General features: G+C 37.7%; 1 protein-coding gene across 5 annotated transcripts; it reads left to right on the top strand.

Annotated features, from left to right (window-relative positions):
• The first annotated feature begins 1472 nt into the window (after positions 1-1472).
• On the top strand, positions 1473-14859 carry LOC113173497 (solute carrier family 35 member F5). 5 transcript variants are annotated; one of them, XM_026376920.1, is made up of 17 exons: positions 1473-1617; positions 2252-2304; positions 2471-2526; positions 2766-2907; positions 3189-3338; positions 3761-3823; positions 3965-4046; positions 4601-4794; positions 6959-7040; positions 7213-7300; positions 8334-8398; positions 8584-8688; positions 8914-9073; positions 9182-9272; positions 9565-9719; positions 11967-12074; positions 12907-14859. In XM_026376920.1, the coding sequence occupies exons 4-16, from the start codon at positions 2773-2775 to the stop codon at positions 12046-12048; spliced, it is 1452 nt and encodes a 483-aa protein (XP_026232705.1). In that variant the 5' UTR covers positions 1473-1617; positions 2252-2304; positions 2471-2526; positions 2766-2772; the 3' UTR covers positions 12049-12074; positions 12907-14859. The 5 variants fall into 5 exon arrangements, with proteins under 5 accessions (XP_026232705.1, XP_026232706.1, XP_026232702.1 ...); XM_026376921.1 differs by having other exon boundaries at positions 2471-2546; XM_026376917.1 differs by lacking the exon at positions 2252-2304 and having other exon boundaries at positions 4604-4794.
• Positions 14860-15470: the final 611 nt, after the last annotated feature.

Below are 15470 nucleotides of genomic sequence, written 5' to 3'. Positions count from 1 at the left end.
ACAGAGACACAAAACTTTAAGGAAACCCCAAGTATGTTTAAGAACAAGAATTTGTTATGTTTAATTCAGAAAAGGTTGTAAAACAATATTGCTACAGTTGTTCAGTTAATTTAAAATAAGTGTATGATTTTTAATAAAGTCATTAAAAAAATACATTTTAAAAATGAGTAAATGTCAGTCGATGGAAATATTTATTTAATTAATTCAAGATTTACAAGAAGCAAAGCACATAAAATTTGATTTAGATACAATACAAAAACCTTGATATTTATATTTGTTGTTGTAAACTAGCTACATACTTTTTCTTTCTTTGTTTTTCTTTCTGTGTGTAAATTTGAACTCAAAAATTATTTGCCTCACTGAGCAGAATTTGCTGTTCTCTGTTCTTGTCTTACTCCACCTGAGCTGCTGCTGTACACTGTGGACAACAAGGTTTGTACAAACAGAATGTGAGAAAATGCTAATATAAAGAAAACCCATGTTGTTGTATAAAGTTTTTTTTTATTACATCTAATCAGCCAGATACTTGATGTAATATGTTTTCTTACTAACCATTTTTTATCTTTCTTATTTTATCACCTGAGCTGCTGACTTTTATAGAAAGTTTCAGGTGGATCCCTTCACTTATCTGAGAGTGTAGAACTTTCCGACTTGCTCAAGGTACGATATTGTGCTTCAGCTATTTCAAATATATAAGGATGACTAAAATAAAATAATAATACATGTGGCTATTGTCCATACAGAGACATAAAAGTCTTTTCTGAAATAGAAATGGGCAAAAAAGTTATGTTTAGGGTGAGGGTGGCATTAGAATAGATATGATGTTTTATTTACTGTTAAACTTACTTGTTAAACTATACATAGTACAGAGCTAAATGATCTCACAAATATGATGATTATGGTAGATCTGGTAAAACTGTAGGGGAGAGGCACTACCAGGATACTACATGCAGTGCAGTGTGCTGTTAAATAGTGTTCCTAGTGAAACTTTGGCCCTAGACAAATGATTCTGCCTGAAAAAAAAAAGACATATCCCATGATTTATATTTGGGTAAAATTAATAATAAATGTAATGCAGAACTACTAAATCTTCACTGATGGCTTACGTTGTGGGGAATTAGGTTTTTGTTAATATTTTTTAAATTTCTGTACAGCCATGTTGTTATATTTTGGTGCATTCATATTCTGCATGTATTACAATGCATTTTAACAACTTCTGTACAAAACAAACAAAAAATATTAATACAATAAAAGAGGAATATTTTTATGTGCAGAGTAAAAGCAATATGTAAAATGTTTATGTATAAATGTATAAATCTACATAAGTGAATGTAGCTTTATAGAGATATAAGGCCATATCACTGTATACACAGCTGTTCAAGCGTTTAGGCTGTTAGAGGTCTTGCATTGTGTCACTTGAAGACTTCATATCCCAGAAAGCTTTGCATCACATAAGCTAGTCACCTGATAATGAAGAGGGCAGGCTGTACTAATGTTTACAACCATTGGGCTGTCAAGACTTTTATCGTAAAAACTGTAGTTTTATTGATATTTTCACAACATATGACAGTGCAAGAGAATAATGGCGCACCCTAAATGACATCTCACTGCATTCAGGTAAAAATACCACTTTTATTAAGTGGTTGTTTACTTAACGTTAATCAACTACAGTTAGCTCGTCAACGTTAGTTATTTGAAAAACAAGTAGCTAAACGTAGGACTCGCTAGAGGAAACCAGATAAATAGCAGATTTTTAACTAGCTAGCTGTTGGAAGTGGCGTTAACTACACATTGAAACACAGAGCATCCTACAGCATTACTTGTTACCCTGTGAATGCAATTTAATTGCAGCTAGCTTACACATTATTTTCACTAGCGTCCGTGGACTAAGGAAGCGACCAAATCACAAGATCTTCACACTTAACAGCTAAACATTTACATCCAGAATGTCGCCTGTTAATAGCAAACTCTTTGAATCTATAACTTACAGTTAGCTAGACTTGTATACAATACACTGCAATGCTTCCAGTTACCCACAGTAGACATATAGCTAGCTAGCTTGTAGCCTACTGCCACAATCACATTTAACCATCAAGGAAGGTCGAGCTGTTCGGTTTTGGTGGCTTTAGAGTCACGTATCGTTTCTTGTTCGAGTGGCAACATTTCCACTGTTGTTTTCTGAGCTGGAGTCATAGGTATTTGCTTTGAAAACAACACGGCGTTACTGCGTTTGCCATTGTTTTACTGGCAGGTTTACTTAAACGGTGAATCCCTTCGGTTGATCTGTAAGCTTCCAGTTAACAGGTGTGTAGAGCAGTGTAGCTCAAATTGCTTGGAGGTTTCTTCCAGTCCTGCTACAGGAATTTAGCATGTGCTTCTTCTTTTTTAAATTATTTCTTGACTTTCATTTACCTTCCCCCTTATTGCTTTAAGAGGTATTTAATTGAAGGCTGTGTTGATTCTTCAACAGTGGGCCAGACTTGGATGTAACACTGGAGTTTGTGGTCACTGTACCTGCCCTGAAGGGTTAGACGGACATCACATATGTCAGTTCAAATCATTCTGCAGTCATTCAGAATATTTGAATGAATCCAAGATTTAGAGATGAAAATGAGACAGATCTTACTGACTGTAATATTGTTGTATTGTGTTGGTTGACTTATGTTGGCACAGTGTCACTTTCTAGTTAAAAAAAATGATTAATTAGTAATAAGAATAATAGTGAGCTTGTCTTGAAGATGTCATTCGTGCCTGTCTCTTTGCAGTGTCCTAATGGAGTGGGTGTTCATCATGAACCGGATGAGCTCTCAGGGCAGCTCTGCAACCCAGCGGAAGCGAATGGCCCTGGGGGTGGTGATACTCCTGTTGGTGGATGTCATCTGGGTAGCCTCTTCTGAGCTAACCTCAGTAAGAATTTTTCTCAGTCAGTTTTCTACATAATAATGTGACAGCGTTCTGTCATGTAGTGGAGTGAAAGTATAAACTATCAAATTAGATTGAGTCAGTATAATTAGTTTTTACACTGGTATGCTTTATTTATTTATTTTATTCTCAGTTATTTATCAGTTAATTTATTCTGAATTTAGGGCACAGACCTATAAAGGCAGAATTGTTTTGATCACATGCTGTTCAGCCAGTAAAGTGGTTATGCTAACCTAACAGCTTCTCCTGTTGATTCCTCCCCGCAGTACATTTTTAAGCGACAGGAGTACAACAAACCATTCTTCAGCACATTCACCAAGACCTCCATGTTTGTGCTATATTTGCTGGGTTTCCTGTTGTGGCGGCCCTGGAGGCAGCAGTGCACAGGCACTCTGAAACGCCGGCACTCTGCGTTCGTAAGTAGACAGATCACACTCTCACCACATGGGGTCAGTGTGTTTAAAGGTTATTTTTATTCCTGTAGACAACATCCATGCTACAGAGTGACAAACAATGGCTTCTGCTGCAGAAGCAGGAAGTTGACATATATTTAGAAATCATAGATTATGACCCTTTTTTAATTGCCAAAAGCCCGACTAAGCTTCCATTTTCAAAAAAAGACAGTTCTGTCATAATTATTAGTAGCCAAATAATCTGTGTTTAAGTTCAGTTAGAGGCTGCTGATGATCCTTTTTGCCCTAACCCTTTGGGTTATATAGCACTCAATGTTTTCTTTTAAGATGAGCTGAATGTGTAAATGGCCTTGAGGCAAATATAGACACTGCAGCAGAAATTCAGAACTCACTGTTCTGATTGTTTGAATTGCATCTCTCTGCAGTTTGCTGATGCTGAGGCTTACTTTGCACCTTGCACCACTGACACCACTGTGAACAACTGTTTGGTAAGTTTTTTATTTTCAGAGTAACTGATGGCTCTATCTGTAATATGCTGTTTACAACTTTTACCTGTGAAGTGACTATGACAAGTTTTAACAGTTTATAACTCCTAAACAAATGTACATTTCTTTGTCACTGTTGTGCAGAGTGAACCACTGTATGTACCAGTGAAGTTCCAGGATGTATCTGCTGAACGCTCAAATTGTTTAATTGAAGACTGTGAATCTTGTGAGTATATTTCACGTTTTCTTGTGAGCATGCCTACATTTTAATAAACATGATGGACAGCTTCACTTCAATGAAAAAAGAAAAGTGAACACCAGATGGCAGTGGCAAACTGTTGAAACATGTCAGTGTTTGTAGCCACTGAAAAGATATTTTACATGTAAAACCTCACTCTGTCCTTTTCAGTGACCATCAGATTCTTTTTTTCATCTCATTTGTTCTTGCACCATCACAGGATAATCACTCTCTTCTGTCTTGACAGCATTTGGCAACAATTGAAAACAATGATGATTCTTTTGGTTTAAGTGATGCCCTTCAGGAAAGATATAAATGACCTCCTTTTATAGAACTGGCTGACAGGCAGTGTTACTCTAAAGTCCGGATTATTAGTAGGATTTAAATTTCAAGGTTTGATATATTTGGCACTTCTATTAAAAGTGATGGTTTTGCTGCAAATGCAAATAAAGCCTCAAAAGTACATTTTATCTTTTGCTATCTATCAAACAGTTTTTCCCTGCTTCCATCAGTTCACACCTTTCTCCATTCCTGCCTTGCAGCAGCTTCTAAAAAGCACCGGGTGCGTTTTAGTAATATCATGGAGGTGCGTCAGCTGCCCTCTACACAAGCCCTGGAGGCGAAGCTGTCCCGCATGTCCTACCCAGCTGCCAAGGACCATGAAGCTATGTTGCGCACAGTGGGAAAGTTAACTATCACTGATGTGGCCAAAATCAGCTTCTTCTTCTGCTTTGTGGTGAGTATAAATCATCAGGAATCGTTCACATGTAATGTTGGATACATATAATGTAAAATAATATGTAGAGCTATAGAGAGAGTTATATGTAAGCCTATACTGTTTTATTAACAGAGAAACCACCTTTACAGTGTAAGTATGATCAAATTTATAGGGCCTTTTAAAAAATGAAAGGGAAAAAAATGATGCTTTCAGTAGCAAAGGTTATTCACAATAAATTTGTGACATGAGCCATACAGATAAATTTAGAGAAGTTATCTAGATACCATCAGCAGAGATATTCAGATTCTCAGTTTGTATTAAGATTAAAATGTTCTTTCTGAATATGTGGTGCTTTTTGATTTGATTTTGAATTCTTTCATTGATGCATTATATAGTATATATTTTCTATTCTGAATGATAGAAGATAGAAGCTGATGGAAAACAAGAATTACAATTTGTGAATTAGAAACCTAAAAAAACCTAAAGCTGTATTAATCTTTTTAACAACAAGGGGTTCTGAAAAGAAATCAAAATATACACTGCCTGTCCAAAAAAGAAGTCACACTCAATATTTCATTGGACCGCCTTTAGCTTTGATTACAGCATGCATTTGCCGTGGCTTTGTTTCAATAAGCTTCTGCAATGTCTCAACATTTTTTCCCTTCCAGAGCTGCATTAATTTTTCGCTAAGATCTTGTATTGATGATGGGAGAGTCGGACCGCTGCACAAAGTTTTCTCCAGAACATCCCAAAGATTCTCAATTGGGTTGATATCTGTACTTTGTGGTGGCCAAGCCATGTGTAAAAATGTTGTGTCATGCTCCCTGAACCACTTGTTCATAATTTGAGCCCCATGAATTCTGGTATTGACATCTTGGAATATGCCTCAGGCATCAGGGAAGAAAAAAATCCAGTGAAGTAATAACCTGGTCATTCAGTATATGCAGGTAGTCAGCTGACCTCATTCTCTGGACACATAACGTTGTTGAACCTAGACCTGACCAACTGCAGCAACCCCAGATCATAGCACTGCCCCCACAGGCTTGTAAAGGAGGCATTAGGCATGATGGGTGCATCACATTCACCCTGATGCACCCATTACAACCACTACCTATTTGCTTAGTAAAATCCAGGTGGTGACTTTTTTTGGGACGGACAGTGTATATTGTAGATGTCATTGTAGCTGATCGATTAGCTTTAGAGGTGCAACAGTTCTGACACCAAGACCAAAACTGATTCAACGGAAAAAAAAGAATTATCAACTGAACTAAGGTCTCCAGCAAACAGTACATTTGCAGAATTGTTATATACCTAATCACCATGTAGCCTGTACAGTGTCATTCTTTTAGAGCTAACAAATACTGTACTTTCCATAGATTCTTGTTTTGCTACAAGTGGTTAAACAAGAATGTTTTCCTAGATTCTCATCTACCATTCATCAATGCAGCCTCTAAACTTTACACTAACAATTTCTTTAATAGCAATATGAAGATGTTGCATCTAGTTTTAAGGTAACTGTTGAACATTATACATTAATACATAACAGAAACATTACATATTTCTCACCAAAACACACAATGTGTGTCTGTAAGACATTACAAACATGTCTGTAATTCTTTCTTTCAGCCGTTTACAGATGTTTCACATCTCAAGCTTTATTGCTGCATTGCTTCCCTTATACAGCTTCCACCTCATTTGTTACCGCACCCACCATCTGATGATTAAGGAGTTTTGTGTTATTTGCAGGCTGGATGGCAACCACAGTGTTTTCCTTGTACTTAAAAAAACAACAACTGTTTTTTTGACACATTACAATTATGTGATCTAGCAGAGAGCAGCGGTTTATGAGCCAAAACTAACATCACTCATGTAGGCTTAGAAATAATAATAATTAATAATTAAATTAGTGACTCATCGTCTTAGACCAGAATGAAGAAATATTAAAGGCATAAACATTTGTTTGGTCAACCTTGCAAAATTTGAGAAATGTACTAAGAAAATTATTTTTACTTTTCCCATTAAACATTTTTTAGAAGTTCTGTGTGATAGCCGAGAGGTGACAGAAAAACCAATAAGGAAAGAGATGTTTAGGCACACAAAGCAGAGAGAGATCAGTGAGTCGAGGCTTGTGGTAAATACTTCAGTAGGTGGTGTGGTTTTATTGCTACTGTTTGTTTTGCAGTGGTTCTTGGCTAATCTGTCCTATCAGGAAGCCCTGTCCAACACACAGGTTGCCATTGTGAACATTCTGTCATCAACCTCAGGTAACTCTCCCTCTCTCTGTATTATAATAAGTTAAATGTAAAGTTGAGACTACTGTACATTAGAATGGGGAAAAGGGAAAATGGCAAGTGTACGTTTGGTAATAGTAGTCATATGGATCTTTCTCCATCTTCAATTTAATGATTGAATTTTCTATCACCTTTCCCTCTTCAGGCTTGTTTACGCTCATCTTAGCAGCCATTTTTCCCAGCAACAGCAGCGACCGTTTCACTTTGTCCAAACTGCTGGCTGTGGCTCTCAGGTAAGCGTTGGTAGTCGAGTAAAGAAGGGCATGCTGGGAGGTTTTAGTTCAGTATATCTGCATGAGTGAAATGCATGGTTTTGCATTTGCATCTCTCCATGCTTTGCATTTAGATTTCAGTTTGTTTGTCCACTTTGGAAGAAGTTGTTGCTACTTGAAATTCAGTTTTCATCATTGTCAAGAGTTCTTGTATCAGGCAAGGACTTAAACTGGACTGGGGATATTTTATCATTTTATTATTATCAACATGTCCTCTCTTTGTTCTTGCTGCATTTGCTCCTCTGAATACACTGCCTCATATTTGTACCTACCAAAACCAACACTCTTCTTGTTGAGTGTTGTTAGCTCCACATTTAAACCCATCACACTGATCAGATTCTGAAACACACATTGTAATTTTCTCACAGTAATTTTCTCCCAAAGTGGCCCATGATAAGTAGCAAAGCAGTGAGAACACAGAACAGCTTTTCTGATAATGCGCTCTGATGTCTGATTGAATAAAATCAAATGAAAATCATGCAGGGCTGTGTCTTTTGGTGTAAATGTTATTTCCTTTGGCCCATTTGGATAGATTTCTACAAAATGTTTGGTAGACAGAGAATTAAAGATAATTCATGATTTGCTTTACTGTGACTGTTAGCCAGGCTTCAGCCAAAACATTAAGACCATTAATATTAAAGGAGCAGTTTAACATTGGAAAATATGTTTGTTTTTCTTATTGAGAGTTTATATGCTAAATATGAAGCTTTAGCTACAAGTCATTAGCTTAGTTTCACATAGGAAAAAAGTTATGTTGTCCTTTTATGGGGATTATGTGCTGGACTTCCAAGTTCAATAATTGGCCAATATTTGGAGGTGCTGTTAAGCCGATTTTCTTACCTTTGGACTGAATCAGGCCAGATGCTTTGCATTTATTATAAATGTGTAAAATATTTTCTTATTATTGTTCTTATTTCTAAACTAAATGGCAACAGTAGCATAAATAGCTTTGTTTACTTCTCAGTTCATGTATTGTCTTTATCTCTTTGTTAAGCATGGGGGGTGTTGCCCTCGTGAGTCTCTCCAGCATGGACAACCCTGATGGGAAAGGAGTCATAGGTAAGTACAGAGGCAGCAAGTAATAATAATAATAATAATAATAATAATAATAATGTATACTTTATTGATCGCCTTGGGGAAATTCGTTAGAAGTAGAAGTCCCTCTTTCTATTCAGTGTTGTGTAATTAATATAGTTTCAAATCCAACTTTCCAAAGATAATGACATAATGCAATTTTCATGAAGGTTCTCTGTGGTCACTGGCTGGGGCGGTACTGTATGCTTTCTACATCGTAATGATCAAGAGACGAGTGGATCGAGAGGATAAGCTTGACATTCCCATGTTCTTTGGTAAGCAGACGCTCTGTACAGTACATTTAAGGATAAGGACAATCTTTTTGTAATGTACTAACAGTTGTTGTAGGTATCTCAGTTGCTAACATTGTCTTCACTCTATCATGCTGTAAAACAATTGGTAACCAGAACATTTGAGATCCCCGTAAGAAGTTTTATTTTTAGGGCTGCCAAAGTTAGCTTTAGAGCTGTCTTAAGTTGCAGCTGCTGTCTTTCTCTCAGGGTTTGTGGGTCTGTTCAACCTGCTGCTGCTGTGGCCGGGCTTCCTCCTCCTTCACTACACAGGTTTCGAGGCCTTTGAACTTCCCAGCCAGCTGGTGTGGACTTACATCCTCATTAATGGCCTCATCGGAACGGTTCTCTCAGAGTTCCTCTGGCTCTGGTGAGCACAGGACCCATAATTGATTCTGATCACAATTGTGACAATAAATCATCACATCATGTTTTGTGGAAGGAATCGATCACTGTTGACGCTGGTGTCTGTCCACAGGGGCTGTTTCCTCACATCATCTCTGATCGGGACCCTGGCGTTGAGTCTCACCATTCCACTTTCTATATTGGCAGATATTTGCATGCAGAAAGTAAGTTTTTCATACCATCTACTTACACTGAACTGGAAGCAGCAGCTTTTAAAAAATTTGATTCAAATTAGTTCTTACATGCTTATTTTTGTTGTTAGGGTTTTGATTGGACATTTTGTCCACGTTGTTTCTTTGGGAGGTTTCAACACAGCTAGTTCACTGATTTTAAATAGTGGTTTGTTTTATTTATTTATTTTATCTGTTTCCTTGAAAACAGAAAAAAAACTCTTTAGTAAAGGAAAGTAATGACAGTGGTTTTAACTAGTTTAACTTTTTCTTCTTGTGCGTATAGGTACGTTTCTCGTGGCTGTTTTTTGTTGGGGCAGTCCCAGTCTTCCTCTCCTTTTTCATCGCCACGCTCTTATGCCACTACAACAACTGGGACCCTGTCCTGCTGGGACTGAGGAGAGTGTACGCCTTTATTTGCAGGAAACATCGCATTCAGAGGTACACCCTGATTCACACACTGGACTTTTATGTGACATCACTTCCTTGTGGAATGTAGCTAATGTAGCTAAGCAGTTGAATGCAGTAATCACATCTATCCTTTTGCTACATACTAACATTCTGCTATAGCTACAAGCTTACTTTACTACTGATTATTTTCAAGAAATTGTTTAATAGTGTTTAGAATTATTCAGGAGCAGCACATTTCTAGATACTATAAAAACACAGATTTGCAGAACCATACTAGGAACAGTTAATCCATTAATTAATCCATTAGAACACATTTGTTTGGCAAAGTGCAGTTGTACAACTGAGATAAGCGTCTCTATTGCCATGAGAATTGCATTCAGTTAAATCTTTCAAGAAAAACCAAACTGAAAGGAGAGAAAATTAAGTAAACATAGATGCTTCCTAAACGATAATACAATGCTGTTTAGTCCCTGAGCAGATTGCAATCACACACAAACAATGATTCATCTTTATGTAGGACTGGGTGTATACTATATTGCTCTTATGTGTTAATTTACAGTATATAAATATACTGTATATGTTTTATGATAGTTGATTTAAATTCAAAAACTAAACTAAAACTACTTAACTCTTGACCATGGCATACAGCCACAGTCTGCTTGGAGGGTGCCATATGACATGAGGGAAATAAGTTTAGAAATATGTGACCTTTTTTGACATATTTCCATTTTGACTATTCACATAAGATTAAATCCATTCATTGGTGGTAAGTCAATAAGGCAACATAGCAAAAGAAATGATAAAATTCCAAACACGTCTTTTATTCAGTAGTGGAGTCTTAATAGTGTGATGGTGCATGGACATCATAATGGCAAAGTGATGGTCCTTGAAGCTCGGCCGGCTTCTCTGACTAACTTTCCTAATGCCTGGTGGTGTGATGCATATTCCTCTTGTGGATAAAAAGTTCAGTCTGTAACCTGAATCATTCATATGCTGCTCACCAAACTTGTTGTGAAGGTCTTGGGAAAGCTCTTCGCCTCTACCCATCATCAGATGTTTCTGGGGTAACAGCATAATAACGGCTGTTTTTCACAGACAGCTAACCCTTTTTCAAAAGAGTGGAAGTACTAATAGACACATGCACTAACCCTGCACAGGTGAAAAAAACGTGCTTCACCTTACTGTGTGTTTTCCTGTGTCATTTATATTTAATACATACTGTACTGTATAACTATTGATTGGTGGTTATTATTTGTTTGGCAAGCTGTGACAGAACCACTGAATTAACATCAATGTAGATAGCTGCACCGGAAACCTGCTTAATGAACAAAATGTTTAAATGTTTCCATTTAAAATACTTGTTTCCCGCACCATATAAATGATTCTAACTGCATGAGAGAAAAGGTTGTTTCTAGACTGATCAGAAGATCATATCAGAAGCCCAGGCAGGGACAGGGACACTGCTCAGAAGTGAGGGTATTTAGCTGAATGCAGCTAAATACAGAGAGGAACTTGAGAAAAAACTTGCTCCTGACTACATTGTGACCTGAGGATAGGGCGAGGGTTAATCTTTCAGTATGACCATGATCCAAACCATACAGCCAAGACAATGTTGGAGCCAAAGCCAAGACTTAAACTCGATAGAGCATCTGTAGAGAGACCTGAAGATGGCATTTCAGACTCTTCTCATCCAGTCTGGAGCTTGAGATGAACTGTCAGAAAGAATAGGATCAGCTGCCTGAATCAAAGTGTGAGAAGCATGAGGAGACCTGGAGCTGTAACAGCTGCCATTGGGGCTTCTACACAGTATTGAATTAAAGAGTCTGAATACTATTGTTAAACAGTTACATCTACATCTAAAATAATGTCATTAAGCGTAGACTGATGGGTTAAATGAGAGTTTTACGATCTAAACCACAAAGTGTTAAGAAAGTGTCTGTAGTTTTTCAGTCCAATCTTTTAAAAAGGTCAGTTTACTGTGTGTTGTTTAGATGTATTTTGGTGTTTTAAAATGGTTTGATCTCAACTCTGACACACTTCAAGTCTTTTCTTCTCTGACATTCTCACAAGGACAATGGACTCCATTTGTGGCTCACAGACTCGCTAAGTTGCGTTTGTAATCAGACGTACATGCTTGACTGACTAAACGCTACAGCAGTTATGCTCTCTATTCTTCTGTGAATGCTTATTCCCGTTTGTGAGAGATGATTATTATAATGGTAGTTGTCAAGGTAATGGCTGTGATGATGATTGACACCTCATTCCCTCCACCTATAGACTACCAGAAGACAGTGAGCAGTGTGAAAGCCTTATTCCTCTACACACCGTCTCCCCCAGCGAAGGAAGCTTCTGTTCATGATCCAGAGGTCAGACACCATGTAAAAGGTAACTGCTTTCCCTGCTTTCATGTAGTTGGTTATCTTGAACATCTGTCAAACTGTCTGATGCCCTCAGTGTTTTGACGTAGTGTTGAGACAGAGGAACAGAAGACGAGCACAACAACACGAATGTCACGTAAATATTTTTGATCAGAGCCGACTTTCTCCACAAAGTCTGCCTCCCGGTGAAGTCTCTTCACAATTCATCGGTTTAGTCAAGCTTTTCTCATCTGCTTCCCAAACCCGCAAAGTAATTGCCAGCAGGGCCGAGAGAGATTTTGAACTCAGCATGTGGTTTCTAATAGAAGCGTTAGTGGGGAATGAAAACAGTGTAATTTAGGGCAGATTTAAGCCAGTCTGCTGGGTATGTGGTGCCTAATGGAGGAGCAGATAACTGTGTGTGCACGTCTGTGTGTCCACTTTGATACTGCAACTGACGATTATTTCATTAGCGATTAACCTTTTGATTATTGTTTCAGTTAACTAATTGAATTTAACTAGCTTATACCGTGTCTAAACATACTAAAAACATCTGTCCTGGGCTGCCAGAGCTGCATTTCTTGTTTTGTCACTGTTTGTCAACAACCTAAAGATCTTTAATTCATAACTCTATATATTAAAAAAAGAAAAGCCACAGAGCCTCACAATGGTAAAGCAGAATAATTGAGTCTGAAGCTATTTTAAAATGTAACAAAGATCCTAAATTCTAAATAATTCATCTGTATTTGTATATTTTATTTACTCAGCTATTCGAATATCTGTCATTTTACTTCCAAACAGAAAGGTTCAAATCCAGATTGACTTGTAATATATATTTTTATTTGTTTATTATCTCCCAGGGTTGTGAATGTGGATCCCGCTGAGCTGACAATCTGGAAGCTTCCAGAGACATTGAACTACGCGAGTGCCTCCTATGAAAACTATTTATTTTCTACAGTGTTGAGACAACCTGTCTGTTTTTTCTATCAAGGAAATACTCACATTTCAGTCATCACAGGCTGAGATTGTGGTTTTACTCTTTTTTTTTTTTTATATATATTTTTTGTGCTAAAAGAAACTTTATGGTACTCAAGGTGCTGGACGTTCACTATGATTAGGAACGTCGCATGACCAAAAGAAACGGTACATTTTATCATAACACTAACGGAGGTGGACCAGCTGCATCATTATTGCAGGAAGGACAGTGCTCTCATGTTTGAAACCTCGCTGCTTTTGGAAGTGCGCAGCAGAAAGTGCATTTCTATATGTCCACTTTCATACTCAGAGAGCAAGCCCAGTCTTTCCTGATGGTGTTAGTATCACCAAGGCAACATATTAGTGAAGCACCACCTTGAATTACCTTCAATGTTCTGCTGCACCGTGACTAATTTCAGTGGATCTGGATTCGTAGGAGTTATTGTAATGGTTTTATGGACAACAATCAGATGGAATTAGAATGTGCAGTTCCATATTAATGTTACCCAGCCTCAGCAGCGAGGGTAATGACAGGATTCATTTAAACCGACCTCTCTGTGTAGTGAGATATTTTCCATTTCCTTTAGAGCTTCAGGTGATACTAACACTATCTCAATTTGGTTCAACATTTTCTACATCTCTCGGCACAAAGCAGTCTACCTTTTTTCATCAAGGAAAACTTTGTTACTCGGATGCTGGGAGAAGAAAAACGTGAAATCACACTGTGGCTGAAGAAGAAAGCGCCACATTCTGCAAACCACCAACTTTTCTTGTTTGCTCTCATTCCTCTGACAGTGCTGGATCATGAAGTCAAACTGTGACAGGAACGTCATTCTTGTGTTCGAGTAAGAACTGACAGAAAGTCTTCCGCTATAAGCTAGAGACCGCCCTGCTGCAATAACGATCGTCTGCTGAAACGAGCAGTTTCATTTTTAAAATGGGTGTAAATACTGTAGACAGTGAAATATTAGCAGAGTAATGATGTTTAATGTATGTGACATTCAGATGACCACTACAGATTTATCCTGAGGTTATATATCCGTTTATATTGGGCATATTATTGTAAATGATAGCTGCCAGAGGCAGTGCAAAGCAGCATTTTACTTTGAAACTGAGATTATGTCACATTAATTGGGGGATTTGTATGTGATCTGTTATTCAGTTATATTTACTACTGTGGTTTTGCGTGATGAGGAAAAGCCTTTGTTTTAGCAGCCTTAATGTCTGTCACGTAAGCCGGGATGTGAACTCTACATCTGAAGGTGAAACGTCAGTGTTGTATTAACCATCCCGTTAAATGTCAGATGTGTGTATAGCCTCAATTTCTTTGTCGCACTCACCACTGACTGGACATCTGAAGTGGAGGAAGTAATAACCATGGTATTGGGGTGAATCCACAGGTTGAGCACTTTAAGTGACATAAACTGGTTTGTGGTCTTGTTCGTGATTGCACTTGCTGTGTTTTGCCAATCAGTCCCACCTTCTGACACCACTGAAGGTGTGGAAGCTTTTTGTTTTTAGGATGATTAGTTGATTTGCTGTCTGCACGGACTTCAAAAGATAATTCATTTATCGTCTTTTATCAGTGGTGCTTCAAATTGTGGGTATGATTTTTTTTTTGTTTTCCTTTCTCAGGTTCTTTATCATGTTTTTATAATCGGAGCAGTTTCTTTGTCTTTTAAATGCCATTAAATAATTTAAGATCTAAAACAAGGCCCATAAAAAGCCTGTGATAGTAACTTTCCTTTTTATCAACCTAAGCCCTTGAATTATCCTGTCATTAAGTCTGGTTTCTTACTTACACTGCACTATTAAAACATATCTTTTTAAACCTCGTATTTCTACAGGACCTTATTTGTTCTGAAGAGATATAGTAAATGCTAAGATGTAACAACAGCAGCATTTCTTCTTTGTTCTCATTTACACATATTTGTTATTAGCTCCTGACCACACACTCATCTGTACCAAGAGGCTGCTGCCCTGCTACTTTTCCAACTCTCCCTGCCCCACTCACTGCTGATTTCCTCGATTTGCTGTGTAGCTGCTATCTTCAAGCCCTCAAGGAGCATGGGCTCCCCACCCCTGCTCCATGTTACCATCAGTCACATTTTTTCAGGTAAAGCTTAGATCGTTAAATATAGAGGACAAACAGAAACACCAGCTGTGCTGCTGAATGCCTGCCCGCACACAGCATACTCACCTCGTACATCATCACTGTGGCGTTTAGAATAGCCTAAATGTTGACTCCAGTGTGCTGCGACATGAATGCATTTCACAGTCTGTAAAAAGTATAGAGCACGTTTCCCCCTGAGGCATTTTAAGCAGTGGCTCTTTACATTTTTTCAGTGGCAAGTTGAGACGTGAAGTAAACAGGCTTTTCCCAACAATTTCCCCAAGGAGATCAATAAAGTATTTTTCATTGTTATTATTATTATTATTTCCTTGAAAT

The sequence above is a fragment of the Anabas testudineus genome, chromosome 21, assembly GCF_900324465.2.
Source record: "Anabas testudineus chromosome 21, fAnaTes1.2, whole genome shotgun sequence".
NCBI lineage: Eukaryota > Metazoa > Chordata > Actinopteri > Anabantiformes > Anabantidae > Anabas > Anabas testudineus.
The sequence above is the reverse complement of the archived record's forward strand: the minus strand, read 5'-3'. Positions and strand labels throughout refer to the sequence as shown.